Source organism: Thamnophis elegans, chromosome 10, assembly GCF_009769535.1.
Source record: "Thamnophis elegans isolate rThaEle1 chromosome 10, rThaEle1.pri, whole genome shotgun sequence".
Lineage (NCBI taxonomy): Eukaryota > Metazoa > Chordata > Lepidosauria > Squamata > Colubridae > Thamnophis > Thamnophis elegans.
The window spans coordinates 33,051,364-33,075,897 of NC_045550.1; the positions used below are offsets into that span (position 1 = coordinate 33,051,364).

At 37.2% G+C, this 24,534-nt stretch overlaps 1 protein-coding gene across 2 annotated transcripts; it reads right to left on the reverse strand.

The window, feature by feature from the left end:
* Positions 1–336: 336 nt before the first annotated feature.
* PPP1R7 (protein phosphatase 1 regulatory subunit 7) lies at positions 337–23,381 on the reverse strand. Of its 2 annotated transcripts, none has more exons than XM_032225649.1 (10): positions 23,279–23,381; positions 20,116–20,238; positions 11,185–11,240; positions 9,215–9,280; positions 8,391–8,521; positions 7,256–7,415; positions 6,403–6,519; positions 5,213–5,317; positions 3,327–3,413; positions 337–1,525 (listed from the first exon to the last, which is right to left on the reverse strand). In XM_032225649.1, the coding sequence occupies exons 1-10, from the start codon at positions 23,349–23,351 to the stop codon at positions 1,349–1,351; spliced, it is 1,095 nt and encodes a 364-aa protein (XP_032081540.1). In that variant the 5' UTR covers positions 23,352–23,381; the 3' UTR covers positions 337–1,348. The 2 variants fall into 2 exon arrangements, with proteins under 2 accessions (XP_032081540.1, XP_032081541.1); XM_032225650.1 differs by lacking the exon at positions 7,256–7,415 and adding an exon at positions 7,962–8,064.
* Between the last annotated feature and the right edge of the window lie 1,153 nt (positions 23,382–24,534).

Below are 24,534 nucleotides of genomic sequence, written 5' to 3' on the forward strand. Positions count from 1 at the left end.
TTTCAGAACAATTTGCCTAAATGACCAGAGATTTCAATCAATCAATTTTTGCAATATTAGTATAGAGAGGCTGGAGATTATTATTTTTTTACACTTAAAGCCACTGTATTAAGTTACCCTGGATAGGCAATCTGGTGGCTTCTGGGTGTATGGGGCTTACTGTTTGCTAGTTAGGGATGATAACTGGAAGATCAAAATATTTACAGAAATACAATTGACTATTCTTGATAATACTTGGAATGATCAGTTTTTTTCTACAGAAAACATTCAAAGCATTAATCTAAGCTCAGCTGTAACAGTCATAAATACAGCACACTTGAAAAAAAATGCAAACAATTTGACTACTTGTGGTTTTTTCAGATTTATCATGTGAATATTTAAGAGGGAATCATACACCTTTACTGCCAGCATCTTTCCAAGGCAATGACAAGCCTAAAGGGCCCCTGTGAAAACAAACCATGTCTTCAACCCTTGGCTGCAAAATTCAGTTACTCCTGTAATCAACACTGTTTTTTTTGCCTATCAGGAACTGTTGACACCCAAATACACTTATATTCACTTATACCATTCTACCACCTGTAGTTATTTGACTGGTTTAGGACCAAATCAATCATTTATAGGATTGTGTCTTCTTCTGTTAATAATTAGTGTTTGAAATTCATTTCATATTGATTATAAAGCTTGCTCTACCATCTTTTGCAGAACAGAAATAATGTATAGAATAGCATGTCAAAAGCATAAAGCTTTGCAGAGCAGGCAATCAGAAAAGTAAATAAAGGCATATTGAATATATCAATCTTTGTATAGTGAGAAACACAAGGATGTGTACACTGAAAAGAGGAAGTCAATTACATGGTGGAGAAAATGTACATAGGTGAAAGCAAATAACTCGGCAACATAATGCAATTTATTCTATACATCCAATTGCTTCCGTGTTCACTGGATGATTCTAAGTTTTCTATGTTCATTTTAAGAAAAAAATGAAAGTAATATGTTTCAATACATTAACCCCTGTCAGAGGCTATTTTAGTTCTAAGCTGCCTGTCAGAGCACTGAAAACATTTAGAGGACCAATTATTTGATAGTTTGCCTAATTCAGACAGACACCATTATGACCAGGAGATTTCACACGTTAGGGTTTAATAATAATAATAATAATCATAACAACAATATTCAAAAACAACAATAGTGTGTGCATTGTATACAAGGTCTGATATCAGTGCTTCTGGTTGGCCATTCGCTGTGTAAGTGTCAGCAGGCTGAAGACAGAGGGTACAGTATGTGGATAAAAATCCCAGTTGTGACACTCTGAGAGGAAGAAAGGCAAAGGCAAAGGGCCAGGGAAGGTTCAGAATCGGACAAAGGTAGCATCTATCTGCCGGACAGATGGAAGAGCCAGCATGATTTTGCGACGGTACTGGGGATCCTTCTGGAGAGGGTTTCGCTCTAGATAGACTGTTTCCAACTTCTTGGCTCCTTTCAGCTCATCCAAATCACTCCAGCATTCAATGAAATTATCATTCATCTGAGAAGCATAGAGAACATAAATATGGCTAGAAGTTTAAGACATGGATTAGTAACTGTTCATAGCTATCATTTTTACCTCATGCAATAGAAAACTCTTGAGAAGGTGAAGCTTATTCTGCCTCATCACCAATTATTGGTAATGTGAGTGGTAGTGTTCTAGAAGGGGAGCTAGGGGGGATGGACAACAGTGAAAAGACCATTTCCCAGGAAGGGAGCATATTCTAGAAAGGAGAGTAAGAAGAGGCAGTGCAGCCTAGTGCTGACTAGGAGACAGAGAAAAGTGGGTAAGGATAGCCACTCTCTAGTATCTCCCATGGTATATCCATTAGGCTTTGTTAGGAATATTCTAAATGTTGGATTGGCAATATATAAATCATGTAATGCTATACCTGTTTCTTTAAATCATACTGTAAAATGTGATTGGTTGCTGTTTTCCTCAATCGGCCAAAAGAGGGAGCCAGAACGACTGTTAGCTCTCTGTTTTCGTTAGATGCTGGGCTGATCTGATCTGAGTGTTTTGGAAACTGGCTGTTAGAAAGTTCCGTGAGCTATTGTAAGTTTTGCAACTGTTAGCAAACTTTGTGTACCGGACTGATTATATGATACTGGACTATGTTATTTGGATTACCCCTTAACTGAAAGACATTGATGACTGACTGTCTTATCCGTGTATGACTTGGACTGTTTGATGGACTCTGATACCTCTATTTCCACGAAAGTAAAAGCCTATTTAAACTGCAGTGTCTCTGTATGCTGGTTTGTGTGTTCTCCCAACACAACTTTCACAACACGAACGTACTCGCTCTTCTAACGGGGAGCTTACCTAACAGGCTTTGAGTAGTAAGGGTTTGCTCTGGCAAGATGCTGCTTGCTATGTGTAAGCAAACAGAGTACTGTTCTACATTCTTGAGGTTAGCCTGATAGGTTCTGAAACCAGAGTCCTGTGCATTAACTATTTATTTACATAATGTGGGAGCTCATGCATGCTCTGAAGCCCATTTTTTATAGTAGATAGGAAATAACAGTGAACATGAATTCTCCCCTAAAAGTATTATCTGTCAGGAGTTCACAATGTACTCACACTGGTAAATGAAAAATTCAATATGGATTTAAAAGAATGATATCCCTATTCTAAAATCTGTATACAAGAGAGATAAATCATGATGCAACACAAAAAGCAAGGCAACATCATGTAGGTCCTGAAGATGATGGCAACCTCCTCTTTGTTAGAAGGCTTTGATTGCAACTATTCCTACCATTTGTAAAAGCACACAAAAGCTTATTCCAGCATTGTTTATTGTGATATGACAGGGATCTTCCAGAATTCCCAGGAAGCATGATCAGAAATTCTGGGAGAAATAGTTCTAATATATTTAGATGGCACTATGATGTGGAAGGTTTCTGTATGTTTGTATTTTACTTGCTATGTGGATACTGTTTTAAACTCAACAAGCTAGTTGAGGAATCTTGTGGCCAGGTGGAATTTGTCTGCATTTTGACATCAACATCAACCTTTCATAGTTTTACGGACAGAAAAATGAAAGCTTATGCTTGTCCCATATGAGCAAGGACTTCACATAAAATGATAGAACAGCAATGGAAGGATTCATGTTGAAGCAGCTACCAACCCGGTAGAATAGTATGAAGAAGCCATATAAAGTCCATCATAAACATAGGGGAATGAATCCCACTATCAGAGAGAAGCATTTCATAGTGTTTACTCAGTCTGCTGCTGACAGAAACAACGGGGAAAGATGTTGTTCACTAAAGTTACTACAGTTTTAAGACTGCAGACTTACCCAAAATTCCTGGAGTTCTGTTAGATGGGTAATATTTTCAATCTTTTTGATCCTATTGGCTGCAATGTCCAGCATTGTAAGTTTATTCTAAAACAAATGCATAGAAAACTGACATTAGTTTTCTCACAGATTTGTATTCTTGCATAAAACATTATTAAAAGTTAAAGGACATGCCATGCAGTAGCATACATAGAGTTCATCAGCTGCATATTTGGACCCTTAGTTGTCTTTCTCACAATAAACATATTGGTTGTTGGTAACCAACTACAGAAAAGGCAAATCATTTTTCTTCCTAATATCAACCAATCTAAGTAACAAGGCAGTCTGGATATAATTTTACTAAGGTAACACAGATGAGTTGAGACTCTCTCTATATTGCTTCATTGTTCGAAATGTGATTAAAATATTTATGTCCTTATGACATCGACTCTAGGGAAGAATAATAAAGGAACCAAGAGATATAAGAGATATATTTAATTCACAGAAAACCAAATCAAAGATGTTCTTTGGGAAGAGGATTAAACTTAAGAAACCTTTATATAAGATGCAACAATATTTTAAAATACATTTTTGTTTTTACAAATTTTCAGGTGTAAAAATACTAGGAAAGCATGTTAATCCTTCTTTCGGTTAAAAAAAACAACACCAAATTAACTCTTATTATTTAAACCAAAAGAACAAAAACGGAGATCCATATGAGACCTGCAACTTCTGCTGCTTCAAATGATCTTGTTGTCTCTCCTTTGAACTAGACTACCTCCTTCAAGTCCATCCAGAAAACAAACCCTTCTTACAAAGCCTCTAGTACAACACACTAGTCATAATACATTCTCATGGGATATAGTAATGTTCTGGTGTGTTTATGCATTTGGAATTTTCAAAATGTGTAGCAGGTACTCTTGTAAAATGACTGATTGTGGGTACAGTTAATAATACAGCTTACCAGAAGAAAAATTGGAGAACATCTTCTAGCATTCTGGGTGTTTTTATTGCTTCCTATATGTTGTTGTTTTTTGCTAGGCAACATGCCCTTAAACATACGATTTTTATTTAAGAATAACTAGCCCTGAAGAAAGTATATGTGATCACATTCATATCCTGACATACTCTATTCCTGCTTCAGTTCTTAAATTATTTTAATGCTTTTCTTCCTCTTCTCAAATGTTTACATTTCCCTGGTTTTCCTCTCTCATCTCTGCTCTATCTATTTCTACAGGATAAACCTATGATTTAGAAATTTGTGTGGTCCTTGGTGTTCTCTGAGCTTGATGGTTTTCTTGCAGACATCTGGTTACTAAACTAAGTAACATCAGTGCTAGTACAGGACTGAGACAACCAAACTTAGAGAGCATCAAGTACCCAACAGTTCAACTCTGAACCATAAATATTCTCTTCTATCTGTAGAAATATGTCATTTTCTTTGCGCCATTTTACATCATATCTCTGTTTCCAATTTCAGCCATATTATCTCTTTCCATATTTTTTATCTTAAACTTATTTTCTTCTTAGTACATAAACAATATTGCTAATCGCCCTTAATTTCTAATCTCTTACAATAACATCAACTCCATCGCTAAATATGTTCCTTAAATTCCCCATTCCACTCTTTAACATTTCATCTTTGTCTCTTAATTTAAATTATCTTCAAAGTTAAATCAAATTGCCATTTCACATTTCATCTGTTAGTCTGTTTTGTCTCAGCAGAAGTGTTTCTAGCCAACACTTGGCATGTTGGTTTGGGAAAGGGCTTTAAGAGGAAGGACAACAGCTCCACAGGGGCTAGTCATTTTCTAGGCAACCTGTCCACTCAGAATGGCCATCCATTCTTTACGAAGAGCCACGTTCAAAAATAGTACAAACTTAAATAATAATAAAAAATAGCTTACGTTATTCTCCAGGCCCTCAATGACCTCTATACCATTATGGCTAAGGTACAGTTCTCGCAGATTTACCAGATTCTGTAGTCCTTCAATCTTTGTTAACCGATTGCTCTGGAATAGGTATAAAATCTGAATTAATTCCATATAAGGATTATTCTGGTAGTCTCAGAACCAAAAAAACCCCACACTTGGAAGACATATCTAAAGACCCCAATTTGGCCCCAATACATATTATTTTGCTCTTGTCATTTCATTAATACTTTAACCCAGTGGTCCCCAACCCCGGTCCGCGGACCGGTGCCGGGCCGTGGAGTACCTGGCACTGGGCCGCGCAGCGGCCGGGGGCCATGATCGCTGCAGCGGCCGGGGGCCATGATCGCTGCAGCGGCCGGGGGCCATGATCGCTGCAGCGGCCGGGGACATGATCGCTGCAGCGCAAAGGCTCCTGGGCCGTGCGCAAAAGCTCCTGGGCCGTGCGCAAAGGCTCCAGGGAAGAGAGCCCCGCGCTGGTACGCACGTGATATATAAACAATCAATGTGTCGTCGCGAACAACGCTCCCCCACCCCTGCGCGCGCTCAGCGGGCCACGGTAAAATTATCAAAGGCTGACTGGTCCGCGGCGATAAAAAGGTTGGGGACCACTGCTTTAACCCATTAGTTCAATTCCAACTGTATTTATGCCTTTCAAAAGAAACTAGATGACTAGTACTACCAGTAAGTTAAATCTTGTCTGGTCAGAACTATGCACAATTTTCTAACATTGAATTAGCCAGATGGAATGCAATAGTTATACTCCCAGAAAGCACATTTATGATTCTATTAAAGAAAAACATTATTTTCATTTCAATATTGTCACATTTTTAAAGTTTACTGAACTTCTTCAGGTTCTAGGAAATCGTATTCTCCATTGGCATTTTGGGGGAAAATTAAGTACATACTTTAACAGGCTATTCTATGGCATAATAGCTGTATTTTTTGGGGAAAAAGAAATATAGGTACCAGACAGCTATTCTGTATGTGAAAGAAAAACCATATAATTTCAATGATAATTTAACGAAGATCTGAAAAATAAATATTTAAATTCAAAGTGATAACAGCATTTGTCATTTCATTTTAGTTAGAAATTATGCAGACAGGAAAGGCAAATAAGTTAAATCATACAAGGACAATCAAAATAGAAAGCACAGGACTGGTACCTGTATGCTAAGCACTGTCAAGTTTGTCAATGCATCCAGGTTCTGCAACTTAGTGATTTTGTTCTTCCCCAGAAATAGGCTATCCAGGTTAGTCAGGGTATCAATATTCTGAATTGCCTATAAAACAGTCATGTTGAACAAGATTCCAGTTTCACATCACTAACCTGTTTTATCTTTTAATATTGTTAAGCCACCCAGAGTTATTATGTGGTGAGATGGGTGCATAATAAATTTTACAAATAAAGAAATAACCTACAATATATTAACGTAAATAATATTATAGTATAGCTAGCAAACCCATCTTGCCATACTTGTCCTTTTCATCATGATTACATGCCTATATTTGTGAGATTATTCAAAACTGAACAGTGCCATGCGATATGATAGACTATTTGTACTTTCTATCAGCCAATTAAATGGACATAGCAAGCAAGGAACCTATAGGAAAAGGATGGAAAATAGCAGCCTTCACATTTCAAAGTCTGTATTTTTTAAGTTTTCCACATAAAGACACCATAACAAATTGCTGATATTTTTTGCATTGAATCTTAATAGAATTTGCTTTATAAGATTTTCATTGTTATTATTTCTAGCAGCACAGTTCATATCAATCCATTACTTACAGAAAAAAGCACTTTTTCTAAAAGGAAAGTAAAATCATGCTATATAAAAATATCTGCAGATGAAAACGTTCTACAAATTGTTGTCATTACACCTAGGATTTTCATCATTTCCTTGTCTATAATTAACATGATATGGAGTCTGCTCTTAATATTCCAATTCAGATTTATTTTGAAAGCATTGCCTGGATATTAGCTGACTCTTGTGCTGTTTAGAGAGAAACAAATCTTACCCTGATTCGATTAGATCCTAGTTCTAACATCTGCAACTGTTGTAAGTTGCTTAGGTTCTCAATTTTGTTGATTTTGTTGACTAGGAAAAGTTTCTTTAACTGAATGAGCTGATCCAAGCCGTCAATATGTCGTAAAATATTAAATGAAATATCTAATATCCTAATAGGAAACAAAGAAAATAATTTCAAAGAACAAAACCAGATAGCTTCTATCATAGGATACAATTTGAGTTGGTCACTGGGACCAGAGGTTTAGTCTTCCAAGCTTTTGGACTCATACTGGAGCCCATCATCAGGGAATTTCTCTCTACTGGAATAGTGTGGCTTCCTATTGGTTGACAGCTGTGTTGATGGCTGGCTATTGGCTGTTGTTTCCTTGCGCTGCCAAGTCCTTGGTTCCTAAGTACCTTATAAGCAAATCAGCAATCCTGTTGCCTGACAAGGAGCCTGTTTCAATCATTTCCCTGGCCAATTTTGCACCTGCTCGGCCAACAATCTTAGTAGCTGTGAAATTGATTGTACGTCCTTCTTCTGTCATATATTTCTGCACTCTTTCTCATGTGTCCCACCTTTATTTTATCCTGACCATTTTCCTATGAAGAACCAATATGCACATGAATGCATTTTCCCTCTATTTTCTGGCTATAATTTAAAAAGTAATAATAATTGACAAGGTAGACATTGAAAAAGCACCAGGAAATCTAACCAATAAATATAACATTCTGGTGAGAGAGAGGATGGGCTCCAACATGAATCCAAAAGCCTCCACGATTAAACATCTGGTTCTGGTGACTGACCCAGACTGGATCCTGTAACAAATAAAGCAGGATGAGAGAGAAGAATTGAGAGGGAGAGGGATCATCTCAACCATGATTCTTTATTTGTCTGACTTTCTCTCAATTGATACTAGGTAAAGATGCTTCATTTCTCCAAACCTACACCATTTTCTTAAAGTAGTACACTTTTCCCTTGGTGCATTTTTTTTTGTAGTAAATAACCAGTTTGCATGAAGACCAATAAATAAATCAACCAACATTTTTTAAAATAAAAACAATTTGTCTACCTTTATGAAATGAACCAGCCAGTTTCTCATCAACCATTCAGATAGAGACCTACTGTTTATCCAGATACTTACTCAAGACCTGTCAAGGCCTCTAAGTTCTCAATCGCACAAATCTGATTGTCATAAAGATCCAACTCTTTGAGAGTTTGCAGCTGTTCCAGATTCTCAATGCACTTAATCAAGTTCTGCCGAAGACAAAGTGTCTAAAGAGAAGGAAGAAATACAAAAAAAGAACAATTATATTTAAAGATTATTTCACCAAGATTCACATGGAGGACAGTCTAAGCCATAGTTCTAGTTTTAAAATTCTACAACTTTCAAATATAGGTCGTCCTTGACCTATGATCATAATTGAGCCCAAAATTTGTTAAGTGGGAATTTGTTAAGTGAGTTTTGCCCCATTTTACGACATATCTTGCAACACTTGTTAAGTGAATCATTGCAGTTGATAAAGTGACATGACCTTGGTATGGGGATCTGCAAAAGTTTTAACTGTGAAAAATGTCTTAAGTCACTTTTTTCAGTGCCACTGTAACTTTGAGCGGTCACTAACTGAACTGTTGGAAGTCGAGGACTACTGTATCTTTAAAAAGAAAAATAAAAGAAGTGCTACAATAAGTAGTTTAAACCTTGGCAAGTTTCAATTGGTGATACCCAGCCTGATTAGCCACCATTTCCATCCAATGCCAGTTTGCAGATGGTCATTTGGGATCCTGGACTTTGGCTTGAGATTCCTAGTTGCCTTATTGTTTGTTTTGATGTCCTTTCTCACAATAACTACAGCATTAGACTGTGACCACCAAGTAGAAGAATATACGTAATTCAATGAACTGTCATAAAGGCCAATGCAACAGTAGGTCATGCTTGTGATGAGATGGGTGCCACAAGCATCTCACCTTCACTTTCTTGAGCACCTCAAACCCTTCTATTTTGCCAATTCGGAAATGATTCAGATCAACATCCTAAAGTGCAAAAAAATAATGGAAAAATGTAAAATCAAATTTATTTCTAAATCAGGAAGATACAGAGACTTACCAATCAATGTACATTTCAAGGAATTTACTCAAAACAAATGTATTGATAGTATAGACACAAGAAATACATTTATTACATAGCAATGAGGATATTTGCAGCTAAAGGGCTTCTACAAGAAATAATCCATTCATCCTTGTTAATTGTAATTCATGTACTATTCAGGATGCATAGATACTTAATCTAAACAAAGAACATTCATTCTGAATTTCCAGTTTCAGCATTTAAAGAAGAGTTAATAGTACATGCAAATGCATTTCAAAATCTGTATTTGCCCCCTTTCCCATTTGAGACGTTTCTACCAAATTTCTTAAAGGAACAGAAATATATAGATATTAATTGCAATTTTATTTTAAACTGAGAAATCATTATGTCCTAATCCATCATGCTCATTGCCTATTGTCACACTCTGTCCATTTTTTCTTTTTATTATTTATTTACAATCCTGTCACCGCTGTTACACAATATTACCATGAATAAGTTATTCCCTCAGTTCCTGAAGTGGTATAAGTAAGATGTAAAGAAGTTATTTGTATTATTGAGGTTTATATTGCTTAGTAATTCTGCATAGCTTTTCCTCCTGATTCAACCTTCTGTTCCCACAGAAACCATCAAAATGTCTTTCAGAAGTATAGAAACAGCACACAAAAATATTCTGTATAAAATGGACAGTGAAGGACATTATTTTTCACGTCTGATGCAATATGCAAGCAATGCTGCTACTAAGCAGTGATTCCCTTCTTCATGAATTCAAGGAAATTCATTGTGTCTTGCGGCATTAAAATTTTTAGCTGCATGTATCCTGAACCTCCCATTTAATTAAGCCATTATGGAACTCTCAATTCTTATAATACAACAACATATTTAGTGGCCATAAAATGTGACTGATTGCTTCAGAGAAGCCTAAAGAAGCTGTGAAGGGAGAAGGAGGATTGAATAAAAATGTTGATATTAGCAGAACTGTTCAGTGCTAGCTAACTAGGACTTACAAAATTGCACAAAATGTCATAGCATTGGAAATAATAAAGGAAATCTTTAAAGAATGAAACCACATATCAATGTGGGAATGACAGATATGGAGCAACTTTTTTCTCACAAGACAGAGAAAGTACTGAATTTGGAACTAAAAATGACAGATCAAGACAACAATTTGGAAAATGATGCTTTTTTGGTGTGGTATACAAAAGAAACTGGCTAAAATTTTAAAAATTTAAAGGGAAATGACAAACCAAGTAAACATTTTCTCCTTGGTCTAACAAAAGAGGGTTGTTAAATCCTTGATGAAGTGGGATGGGATATAGAAGAATTAAAGAGGAATAAAATAGTAATATTGGAATGCAACAAAAATTAAGACTATTAGATGTAAAAGGAAGGAATATGAAGCTGGTTTACATGATCAAGATTAAAATAAGTTATTTATTTGCACAGTTACCTTTTTGCTGACATTAGAACTGAAAAAGTGATATTTTATGGATTTTCTTATAAAGAAAGGATGAGATGTGGGATGAAGAGGTAAATGTATGTAATTTTAGAGTGGGCGAAGAGTTACTTAATTTGTCTATACTTGTAATAAAGATTGGAAGTCACTGCTTTATATATTTCTTTCTCATTTTCTTTCTTGTAGTTTTATTCTTTTTTACTATTCTTTTTTATCAAGCTTAGCCTGCATTAGTTTTTAGTATTGCAATCAAACTCCTTAATAAAAATTATATGCAAAGCAGTTTAAAAAATAACAACTCAGGAATTATTCTTTGCCTAAATTTTAGAGAACTCCAAAGCTTTTCACATTGTGTGCAGCTGTGTGCTTCTGTATGAAAGTGACATTTACAAATACCTCGGCCTCTGGATCCAGGCTAATAGTTTCCATATCCACTGGAATCTCTGAATCACCTGTAAAACAACAAGCACATTCTGTGTAAACCCATGGTATTCTCCAACCAAAAGCCAATTTGCAAAGTGAGCTCTTCTCCAAGAGAAATTAAGCCTTGGGGCAAAAGAAAAGCTAATGGATTTATATTTTACTGTTATAATGCAAAAGTCATATAAGCTCTTCTCAGCTAATGATCACTTTGGCTAAATCCAAATATAGGGGAAGAAATACCAATGCACTTGTGGAAAACATGCATTACCTAATATTGAATTCAATTAGGAAGCAAGAACTAACTCAAATTACTTAACAGCTATCCAAGCAAGCAAAAAATATCAGAAATTTTAAATTACACTTGCATTCCAGTTATCGTCTCAGTTTTGCAGTGTGGTAAAAAAAACAAAGTTCTCCTGAAAAGGACTGCTATGGTACAGATGTTCTTCCTGGGTTAAATATTGCCAGCAATTCGAAGAAAGCTTTTCTCTTCTGGAATCAAAAAGATCCTTACAAATTCTCTCTTTCTCAATGTGCCTGTGTGAAGATAAACTCAGGGCTTTCTGCTAAATAATTCATGCATGCTCTTATTTGGCAGCTGGGTGGATTTGCTGTTACATATTTTTTTGAGCAAAATACAACAGTGCTAAGCATTACAAAGCAATAAGCCTGTATTGTTCAAATTCCTGGGTTGTCAGTGAATGAGCAACATGCACATAGACACTGATTCACAGAACATAATCATAAAAAACAAAAAACCAACAGTAGAAGAGCTATGGGTTTGATCACCATGCCCAATGGAAGAAAGAGTTTATTCATCAGCAAGTTCTTAGTTTACAGGAAGTCCTCAAATTACAACTGTAACAAAGCCCAGAATTTCTGTCTTAAGTCAAGATGGAACCCACATAACGGGACCAGATTTTACAATTTTTGGCATTTGGGTGGCATTTGTGAAGCAAATCAATGTATTCTAATGGCTGGTTTTGGCCAGAAGCAGCAAAATCTGGTGTAAACCGCAGTCATGTGACTATGGAGCGTTTCAATCAGCCATAAAAGTGAGGCAGTCACCAAATGTCCAAAATATGGTCATGTTACGGAGGTATGTGCAGCCATTGGAATTCTGGAACTGGCTTGGAAATAACTTTGGGGGGGGTGGGTCCATTGTAACTTAGAATAGTCACTACGCAACCAGTTGTTAAGTGAGATTTACCTGTAATTACCTCTTTTCATGTATTTGATTACGTATTCTGCAAAAAAAACCTGCAAATATTTACTGAACACTAAAAAGTCTCTTCTTTTAAACTGTATGGTGGGGGCATGGCCAACCTTTTTTTTTCTTTTTAAAGCATTTTTTAACTACTGGTTCTCCCGCTGTCTTCCATCAAGTGCCCAAATGCAGCCAGACCCACCGTTTGTGACAACAGCTGTGAGCATCTCCCTCATCTTGCTTCATGTAATTGCTTGGTTAGTGGTATTTGTGAAGTAATTGCAGTTTAATTATCTGCAGGGGGAAAAAATCCTAACAACCATATTTGAAAAGTGGTGGCTTGAAAGGAATCATTTTACAAGATACATCAACAAATTGCAGCTTCCTGCAATAATACCAGCTACTCGGAACATCTTATATTTTAAGAAGGTACTTGGTTGATACCTAGGATGCTGGCAGCAAACCTTATCAACCATTAGCACCAGTCACTGGTATTTGTAATGCATTTTTGAATGTTCAGTTGGCTGATTTAATTAATAAAGTAAATAATAATAATAATAATAATAATAATAATAATAATAACTCCGCCGTTGCCGGTCCCAAGCCCGGATGAGAAAGGAGGAAGGTTGGGATCAGGTTGGCATCTGGTCCCGTAAAAAAACCCCCGCCAACCCATACAATATGGTGAAAAAAACGAATAAGAATTCCATACCGCATCGGTCGTCGCGCGGGTTAACAAGGGCCGCGGCGGATGTTGGGGTCCCTGGACATCCGTCGACAAGTGGGCTACAAGTGGACCAGCCAACAAAACGACAAAAATATAGTGCAGATGAAAACCGTGCCATAATGGCCTGTTACTACAACTCAGAGCCAGAAAAAAGAGGATATTTAAAGCGAATGTATGAATTATGGAACAACAATATCCAGATTCAAATGTTAGTGAACAACGACTAGCAGATCAAAGGCGATTTATTATACGGAATAAAGTGTTTAGTGAAGTTGAACATGAGGAAATTCAGGCAAATTGCAAAACCCAAAAAACAATATCACAAGCGGAAATAACTGATATTCAAGACACAACTAAAGACACTATAGTAGAACTCCCAGAAGAAGCTCTCAGGGAGGAAATAACATCACCACCACTAGAACCAGTTATCACTGAACCAACTGATGAACTAACTCAAAAACAAAAAGAATTGAAGGATAAGATCATGGAGCATTTTCTGCTTAATGAGGAAAGGCAACGTTTACCATCACTAAAAACTGTGCCTAAGAAAATTTTGGCCCCTATCATGAAAATGGTTAATGCAGTGTTTTCAACAATTGAACCGGGATCCATCTTGGAAACAAACCAGTTAATGTACAGCGCAGCTGTAATAGTCACTAACGAACTAGGCATTAAAATTAAAGTACCTAGTCACACAACAGAAAAAGCATCAAAGCCAAAGTGGAAAATCCGTCTAGAACAAAAAATCAAAAAATTAAGGGCAGATGCTAGTAACTTAAAGAACATGCATGAGCAACGGCTTAAAAACAACAAAATCATAGATCGGCTAATCAGAAGATATAGATTGGATACAAGAAACATCAATGAAGCTGTAGAGATTGTAAAACAGCAGATAACAGCAACAGCTAGAAAAATTGAAAGATATGAGGCACGAATCATCCAATATAAACAAAATCAGCAATTTCGATCAGACCAACGGCGTTTTTATCAAAGTCTTAATGTGAATGGTGACACCAAAAGTGAAAAACCAGAAAAGCAGGCCACAGTTGAATTCTGGAAAGAATTGTAGGAAAATGCAAAGGACTACAACAAGGAAGCAAAGTGGATACATGACTTTGAGAAAAGCATTGGCAACAAACAAATGCAAGTATTAGAAATAACAACTGAGATGATCAAAAATCGAGTTAAAAAGGTAAAGAATTGGACATCACCTGGAAAGGACCAATTACATGGTTTCTGGCTCAAATATCTGACCAGTTTACATGCAATATTGGCCAGGCAACTGAATGAAATTTTACAAAAGGGCCAAATTGATGAATGGTTGACAACTGGAAAAACATACTTGATTCAGAAAGATCCAACTAAAGGAACAACACCTGAAAACTATAGACCAATAACATGCTTACCAACAACCTTCAAATTACTCACAGGCATTATTGCAGATAACATGATGGATTATTTGGAAACAAACAACATCTTGCCAGTAGAGCAAAAGGCAACAAAGAAGGAGCAGGGGCACAAAAGATCAGCTTCTAATTGATAAAATGATATTAGAAAATTGTAAGAACAGAAAAACGAACTTGAATATGGTCTGGATTGATTACAAAAAGGCATTTGACTCACTGCCACATAGTTGGATCATAAAATGCTTAGAAACAACTGGCATTAGCAAAAATATTACATCCTTTACTGAAAAGGCAATGAAACAATGGAGAACTGAGTTGGCAGTAGGGAATGAGAGCTACGGAATGGTTAATATCAAGCGAGGAATTTTCCAGGGTGATTCACTTTCACCTCTTCTCTTCATCATCGCAATGATCCCACTATCAGTAATCTTAAAAAAATGAAATTAGGCTACCAAACAGCCAAAAAAGCTGAAAAAATTTCGCATTTACTATATATAGATGATTTGAAACTCTATGGAAAGTCAGAAATAGAAATCCAATCATTGACAAATACAGTCCGAGTATTCAGCACCGATATTTCAATGCAGTTTGGCATGGAAAAATGCGCCACTGTATCCATAAAAAGGGGCAAAATCACTGCATCTGAGGGAATTGAAATGCCCAATGGCCAACTAATTAAATGCAAAGAAAATGAAGCCTACAAATACTTAGGCATTCTGCAGTTGGATAACATCAAGCATGGAGAAGTAAAAACTATTGTCAGGCGAGAGTACACCAACAGAGTTAGGAAAATTTTAAAATCTAAATTGAATGGTGGAAATACAATCAAGGCCATAAATACCTGGGCAATACCAGTTATAAGATACACAGCTGGCATAGTTAACTGGACACAAGCTGATTTGGACCTTTTGGACCGAAAAACCAGGAAACTAATGACAATACACTACAGTTTACATCCACGTGGTGATACTGATAGACTATATCTGCCACGAAAATCAGGTGGCAGAGGATTATTACAAGTGAAGCAAACAGTTGAAGAAGAAAAACATGCACTGGCTGATTATTTAAAAGACACTCAAGAACATCTATTAATCGAAGTAAAGAACAAAAATCTACTGAAGGCCCAACAGACAAAACAAGAATACAGAAAAGATGTGATAAAATCAAGAATGGAGAGTTGGCAGAACAAAGCACTGCATGGTCAATTTCTGGAAAAAATAAAAGATAAAGTGGACAGGGAACAAACTTGGTTATGGTTAAAAACAGGTACATTAAAGAAAGAAACAGAGTCACTAATCCTGGCTGCGCAAGAACAAGCTATCCGCACAAATGCCATTAAGGCCAAAATCGAAAAATCCTCTGATGATGCCAAATGCAGACTTTGCAAAGAAGCTGACGAAACTGTTGATCACATACTCAGCTGCTGTAAAAAAATCGCGCAGACTGATTATAAATTGCGGCACAATTCAGTAGCACAAATGATCCATTGGAATTTGTGCAAAAATTATAATATTAAAACAGCAACAAACTGGTGGGAACATCAGCCTGAAAGAGTCACAGAAAATCAGATGGTCAAGATCTTGTGGGATTTCCGTATACAAACCGACAAAATACTGGCGCATAATACACCAGACATCACACTGGTTGAGAAAAATAAGGTCACAATCATAGACATCGCAATACCAGGTGATAGCAGGGTCGCCAAGAAGGAACATGAAAAAATCGCAAGATACCAGGACTTAAAAATCGAAATTCAACGACTATGGCACAAACCAGCAGTGGTAATTCCAGTGGTAATTGGCACACTGGGTGCTATTCCAAAAGCACTGGAATTACATTTAAAACAGTTAAAAATTGACAAAATCACCATCAGTCAAATGCAAAAAGCCGCACTGCTTGGATCTGCATGCATATTGCGAAAATACGTTACGACGTCCTAGGCCCCTGGGTGGGGCCCGACTAGTAACCAATGCCAAATCCGGCGAAACAACTGGCCGCTGTGATACAATTGTATAATAATAATAATAATAATAAACAATTCAGTAGCACAAATGATCCATTGGAATTTGTGCAAAAATTATAATATTAAAACAGCAACAAACTGGTGGGAACATCAGCCTGAAAAAGTCACCGAAAATCAGATGGTCAAGATCTTGTGGGATTTCCGTATACAAACCGACAAAATACTGGCGCATAATATACCAGACATCACACTGGTTGAGAAAAATAAGGTCACAATCATAGACATCGCAGTACCAGGTGATAGCAGGGTCGCCGAGAAGGAACATGAAAAAATTGCAAGATACCAGGACTTAAAAATCGAAATTCAACGACTATGGCACAAACCAGCAGTGATAATTCCAGTGGTAATTGGCACACTGGGTGCTATACCAAAAGCACTGGAATTACATTTAAAACAGTTAAAAATTGACAAAATCACCATCAGTCAAATGCAAAAAGCCGCACTGCTTGGATCTGCACGCATATTACGAAAATACGTTACGACATCCTAGGCCCCTGGGTGGGGCCCGACTAGTAACCAATGCCAAATCCGGCGAAACAACTGGCCGCTGTGATACAATTATATAATAATAAACCGAGCCTTCCGGCAGTGGCCGCTCTGGGCATATGCTCTATGGTTGTGGGCTGGCTGCCGGCAGAGCATACTCCCAGAGCGTACAACCATAAAGTGACAGCGCAACACAGCCGTTCACCCCTGAGGCTGTGCCTGGCTCTTTGGAAGCCCGCTCGCAAGAGAGCAGCTGCCCAGCAACCCCCCTCTCCAACTGGGCACAGCGCCACTCACCAACTTAGCGGTATCCCAAAGGCACCAAGTAACGCGATCACCTTTGTCTCCACCCCACCCCTAGTTCCCGCAGCTTGGCACCTTCAGTGCTCTGCCTGGCCGGAGGGAGGGGCGTTGTCTAGGGGCCTTATTTTGGGGGGAGGGCTTATATTTTTGCCCATCTGAAAAATTAGTATGGCCTTATTATCAGGACATGTCATATTTTCGGGAAAACACGTTGTTGTTGTTATTATTATTATTATTGAAAAAAAATCTTTTTTATCCATCTTTTATCCAACATCTTCTATATGCCTGGGATAAAGCTGCTGGAAAAAGTCTAAGGTGAAAAACTCTTTACTGCCATCTAGTCATCATTTAGTTTAAAAATGCTTTAAAAAGAAAAAAAAGTTCTGACAGCTGATTGTCTCACAGTTAATCGTGGGAACATTTTAAAAAAACTTTTAAAAGCATTTTTAAACTACCGGTTCTCCTGAACTGGTAGTTTAAAAATGCTAAAAAAACTTTTTTAAAAGTTCCAAATCAGCTGTGCCACAAGTGGAAACTTTAAAAAAAAACTTTTTAAAGTATTTTTTTACTACCAGTTCGGGCGAACCGGACCGAACTGGTAGCATTTCACCCCTGGCACACAGGCCATGTTCTTTAAATTTTTGATTGAAGAAGCAGCAAAGACTTATTTTGTTCTTTATGAAAAGATTCTTCTATCTCTAAATCCACAATTTGTTTGACTGATAAGCAGTCAATAGGACTTTTTTTTTCAAATATCTTCCTTTGTAAAGGACATTTTAGAACAGAAACGTACAATCAGGGACTAGAAACCAGTTATACTCAAATGACATGTTGGGCCGAGATAGTATTTCTGGCCCAAAGTCACACAAGTGGCTTCTGTGACTCTTTTCCATGGTCTCCCCACTTATATTTCAAATACCTTAGCTAAATCTAGAGTTTTAAAGACTTCATGGACATATCCATGTAGTTTTCTACACCCAAGGTGGCGCAATGGTTAAATGCAGCACTGCAGGCTACTGCTAGATCAGCAGTTCAGCGGTTCAAATCTCACCGGCTCAGGGTTGACTCAGCCTTCCATCCTTCCGAGGTGGGTAAAATGAGGACCCAGATTGTTGGGGGCAATATGCTGACTCTTTGTAAACCGCTTAGAGAGGGCTGAAAGCCCTATGAAGCGGTATATAAGTCTACTGCTATTGCTATTTCTTGGCAACAATATGAAATAGTTTGCTATTTTTGTCTTCCAGAATGTTATTTTAATCTTCCCAGTCTAACCTCTAGGTCTGGATTTCCAGTCAGTCTTTTACTCAAGAATTAACAAGGTCTGATACGACTTAGCTTTGTGAGCTCACAGTTACTTAGGTGCTGCCATCTATTTAGAGTCATCAGTGTTAGTTAAGCAATAAAATATCCTTGGTATAGTTGTAATGTAGAAATCACTTTTTATATCTTTATACTTTCCCCATTAATTTGTTCTTTCCACTTCCACTATTTTGTGTTCTCTGTCACTTGAACATTGAGTTCCACTATATTCTGTTAATATCTATGACTTACACTAAGGATTATTTTATTGCTAGCCATGATGAATATGTTTTTCTTATGTCAAAACCAGTAATTCAGGGAAAACTAGTAAGTATAGGCACAACTACAACTGAATGGAATGTGTGAATATAGCAATAGCACTTAAACTTATATACTGCTTTATTGAGCTTTACAGACCACTCTAGGTGGTTTATAGTATTAGCATGTTTTTCCCAACAATCTGGGTCCTCATTTTACACCAATCTTGTAAGAATGGAAGGCTGCGTCAACCTTGAGATGCTTCAAATCAAATTGTTGGCAGTCAGTAGAATTAGCTTGCAATACTGCATTCTAAACACTGCATCACCAGTTAGAGATAGTCTTTGCTTAGTGACAAGCCCTTCAGCAACCATTAGAACTTAGGACAGCACTGAGTGACATGCTAGAGAAATGTGGGATAATGGAAACGGAATACAGAGAAAAGGATACTAAGTTAAAGAGAAAAAAGAGAGACCAGGCCTGGGAAAAAGAAAAGTGGGATAAAACAATCACCTACTTATTTTGCTCCTTGATCTTCTTAAAAATGTTTACTCTTTAATATGCTTTTCAATAATATATTTCAATTAAGGGTGAATCTGAATAAAAGTTTGATTAAATAATCATTTTTATTATTAGAAACTCTAATTGCCCCATGTACCATCTTCACATACAACAAAGTGAAGCATATTATTTTTTTAAGCAGAAACAGTCTGGGCAGCCCTCAAACCCAGTAAGTAAAATAAAAATAAAATAAAGTATTTTTTCATGTTAAACATATCTACATGTATTTGCACTGTAACTATAAAACAATATTTTTAAGAACCAGAGGAAATTTGAATCTTACCACCTTTTATTATTCAAAGGCAAGAGAATATAAAATATAGAAACATAGAAAAAACTCCTCATAAAAATTATAGCCAGGAATCTTTGCAATATTAATTTATACACTTCCTTTTCACTTAAAAAGTGTAAGAGGACAATTTCTCAGTGTTTCCAAGAGCTATAATAGAATTAAAAATTTGCAATGAATAAACACTGAATATGCAAAAACATTAATTATATGCAGTGGGAAAGTGTAACATTAAACATATTCAATTGCATTCTACCTATTCAAAGAGATGGGCGTTGGTAAATCTTCAATTCTACATCAGTCATATTATATACTACAAAGGGCATACTCCAAATAGTAACTTACTTGTTAAATTCTCTCCATTCTGCTCTTCTCTTAGACTTTGTTGACTGAGGTCTGTTACTATGCAAACTGCTTGTTTCTTCCCTTCATCATCTCCAGATTCTTCTGATTCAATTCTTTTATCAACTATAGAACGGAAAATATAATTGTTTATTTTAGAATGAATAAAGTATAATAACAGAGACAAAACTGATACTATATAACTTACAAAAAATATTGTCGCTTCCTTCAGAGACACAATTATTAGGGCATATGCTTTTATGGATTAAAAGAAACCTTGTGAATATTTATCTGTAAATAAATCTGTTATGACACATGACTTATCTTTCCTACAACAATTTAACAGAGCTAACACTCTAAAGATAAACTAATAAGACTGGAGTTTTAGGAAGAGGCATGAGTATTGTAGTAGCCCCCCCCCCCACTTTTCAAAATAGATTTACTCCCAAGTAACAAGATCTAACCCCCCCCCCCACTCACCCCCCCCCCCAGCTAAATGGAATGCAAAACATGCAACATATCCAAGTTATGGCAAAAACCAACTTGCATATACTATGAAAGCCAGAATAGGTTACATCTGATAACTTTTCAGAGGGGTAACCATGATAGGGTTTTTGCAACAAATACAATAACTTTGTGATGAATTAAACACGAATAAAACTATTGTACAAACCCTTGGAGTTATAAATTATTTTTTAAAATGTGTATTGTCCATTACACATATGCATAATTATGTACACTCTAGTTAGGATCACAGAATATCAGATATAGTGTTTGTTTTTGAACAAATATGCATTTGGATGTCACATCTTGGCTTACTATGCTAAAATATGAAAAATCCTTTGTCATGGCACGCAATCTCTTTTTTCTCTCTCTTACAAATAGGAATATTCAAGCAGTTCATTGACTATATACCATCAAGTTGTTTTCAGGTCTTAGTGATGAATCTCTCTAGTTTGTTCTTTCAAGTTTCCCAATGGTGCACTTATAGCCACAGTTACTAAGACCATGCATCTTGCTGCTGGTCATCTTCTTCCTCCCTTTCCTTTCACCCTTTGTAGAATTATAGCCTTTTTCAGACAGTTGGGTCTTCATATAATGTGTCCAAAATAGGATAATTGAGCCTAATTATTTGTGCCTTGAGTGAGAACTCTGGGCTGATTTGTGCATTGGTTTGTTTTCTTGGTTGTATACAATATTCTCAGTAGTTTTCCCCAACACCAAAGTTCAAAGACATCAATACTCTTCCTATCTTGATTCTTTAAAATCCTGTTTGCTTCCATAGAATGTCACAGGGAATGTTAGGTAATGGCATTAAATGTGCCAAGTTATTAAGAGAACTTTAAATCATATACTTTATATCCTAAATATCTTCAAAGAGATTATTTATCTATTTTCCCCTCCTAGATCAATATATATTCATCTCGGTTCTTGGCCCAAGATTTGGGTTTTGAATTCTTATTATCAGATGCCCAAGAATTGATCTACAGTGAATGAGCTACTACAGTTCGGGTATAATTTATTGATGTACTGAATTCAGATACAAGGAAAAAGCATGGCACAAAAGTCTTGTCAGGCCAGTCAAGAATATTTTCATCTCCTTTGATAACTTCCTTTTCAGTATGAAGTATCAATCAGATTGACAACTTAACCTTAGTTCAAAAATGACGGGTAGTTCCCTGGCAATGTCAATAACCAAACTCAAGAATGGTAAGCCATTCACTTGATGTTGGAAATCATCACAAGACTATAGAACTCCATTCTTCTTCAGTTTTCATTCTATCTGCATCTGTGGTAGTACTCTCATTATGCCTAAGATTTTAATACTATTCCACATATTATGTATTGCTACTCAAAGTACACTTTTCCATATGAGCCCCATGCAAAACATTTGAACTTATTTACACTTCTGGCACAGAAAGTAATTTAGATGAACTTACTTGGAAAATATTTAAATTCCTCTCTATAAGGAGAAGTTGCCAGACAAGATTCCTCAATTATTAATTTTTTTGCTAAGTATATGGACATTTTAACTGTTCTGTCAGCATCATCTCTCATTTTATAAGAAAATGGGTAATAACTGACTTTATAAAAATTTTATAAGATTATATGAACCATAATGTGATGTACTTTTGGTTTATTATCACTGATGTCTACGAAGCATCCAACAGGAGGTATCGGATGATCTCCTTACTGATATGTCACACCTTCCTTCACATTTTGGGAAGCTACAATGTGAATAATAAAAACAGGTTGTGTAAAAATAGTTTTCATAAAACTATTTTGTTGCTCTGTAAGCAGCAACAAAATAAAACCTGCAACACAAAGCCATGATTCCCATTTCTGTAGTTAGATGTACCTCCTGAAAGATGCAAATAAAACCCTTTTGCTATGGATAAATTTAGAATAGGTTGCTACAAACTCTACTCAGATCCACAGCAAGCAGTGAGATTCACTCTCAGGATAGTAAATTTATAACAATAATTCATGTTGCAAGTTCATCCTTCGCTGCTGTCATTGATATAACCCCTTCTCTCTCTTCACTATAACACTTAGCAGGAAATTGCTGAATTTAAAGCATGAGTGAACAATATGAAAGTCCTGAACTCTTGATGTGAATAAAAGGTGGGATTTAAATGAAGTTTGATGAGTCAGTGGCAGATTAAATCGTCAACATCAAGAAATCCTGCACCGACTCAGTGATGACATCCGAGCTGCTGTTAAGGCAGGTTTTATAAAAAGACTTCTTACTCAAAAGTATTAATGTCTTATTCCAGCATCATCATCTCACAAATGACAACGTGCGTTTGCTTTGCATGCCATGGCAGTAACGGCGAGACCTGGCAATTTGTAGGAGAGTAAAAATAACTGATTTAATTGACGAAGTAGGGTGGAGATGGGGATTATGAGACCCTACTACAGCAATTCTGACTCCAGGGAACAGCCCCAGCTTTTTCTCACAACATCCCTCGCCCGAAAAGCTTCCCCCACTGCCCACTGTGCTGACCACCCCCTAAATAGATGCCCCGCCAATACTTCGGCATCTCCCACATTAAGGCCAGCAGCCCCAAACCACAACGTCCCCCATTTCTCTATAGTCGCTGAACGGAACCGAGCCAACCCTAGCCTAGATTCGGACATCGCGCGCTACAATCCGGCCTCTCACCCTCCATCATCTCTTGAGCGCCCTCCCCACTCTCTGGCTCCGCTGTCGTCGTTATCGTTGTCCTCGTCGCCATAACGCTTCGCGCTCACCCCTCCTTCCGGGATCGGACATGGCACTGGGATAGCCAATGAAGAACAGGTTCGGGATCTCCTTCAGCCAATCACAGAAGCAGCTTCGCCGCAGAGGCACCAATGAGACATTATGCGCCTGCGTCTAGCCCCGTAGCTTCCTGGGAAATGTAGTTTTTTCCCCCTTCAGAGACGTTAACATGCCAATGAAACGAGCAGAAGAATTTCAGGAAAGCCGTCTGTTTGTGTCTGTTATTGTGTAGGTGTCGTGGTCGTAACTCCTGTTTACTTGGCTTTTCTAGTAGCAGTGTCGATGTACTGCCCTTCTCACCATTTAATTGGAAATTAACTGAGATAATTAGTAGACAGGGAAAAAAGACAGGTAATAATAAAATAGAACGATAGAGGAAAAGGCTGTACCTTAGTGTCTTATCTATCCTTTGACTGCTATGGGGAAAGCTGCTGTTCCCCTTTCCTTTGCCGGATAACTGGGTTTTGTCTATAATATAACCAAAAATATTCTTTTTGCATTGTTTTCTTTTCTAAATACTAAGGCGGCCTGCATAAGTGCACTAATATGCCTATCATCCCTGTCATTGTATTTTTATTCTCTTAGTCTTCTTCTCGTTTGACAAATTCCAATAAAATAAATAAATAAATGTTATTTAAAAATATTAAAAGAATCATGCTGTATCTAGTGGAAGACCACTAGACACAGCATGCCTCCAAGCAATCCTCTGCACAACAGGAAAATAAACCTTTGTGACTGCTGTTCCCCAGCAACTAATAAATTCTGAGACTTAAAAAAATAGTATCTCATGCAGTACATGAATAATCAATATAATTTATCATTGCTACAGTGCGGACCTTGGATGAAGCAGATTATCTGGATCTCTTTCAGTCTGGTTTCAGGCCTGGTTACGGCACAGAAACTGCTTTGGTCGCGCTTATCGATTATCTCTGGCGGGCCAGGGATAGAGGACATTCCTCTATCCTAGTGCTCCTTGACCTCTCAGCGGACTTCGATACCATCGACCATGGTATCCTTCTGCGACGGTTACGGGAGGTGGGAGTGGGAGGCACCGTTCTAAGGTAGTTCTCCTCCTACCTCTCGGACAGGTCATAGTCGGTGTTGGTTGGAGGACAGAGGTCGACCCCTAGGACTCTCAAATATGGGGTGCCGCAGGG

Bases quoted from the DNA above. Each gene is read 5' to 3' on its own strand.
- PPP1R7 (XM_032225649.1), bottom strand. From the start codon at position 23,351: ATGGCGACGAGGACAACGATAACGACGACAGCGGAGCCAGAGAGTGGG. The intron at 5,318-6,402 runs GTACCAGTCCTG...TACCTATTCCAG, and splicing joins TGACAGTGCTTAGCATACAG to AGCAATCGGTTAACAAAGAT. The intron at 1,526-3,326 runs GTAAGTCTGCAG...TATGCTTCTCAG, and splicing joins CAGAACTCCAGGAATTTTGG to ATGAATGATAATTTCATTGA.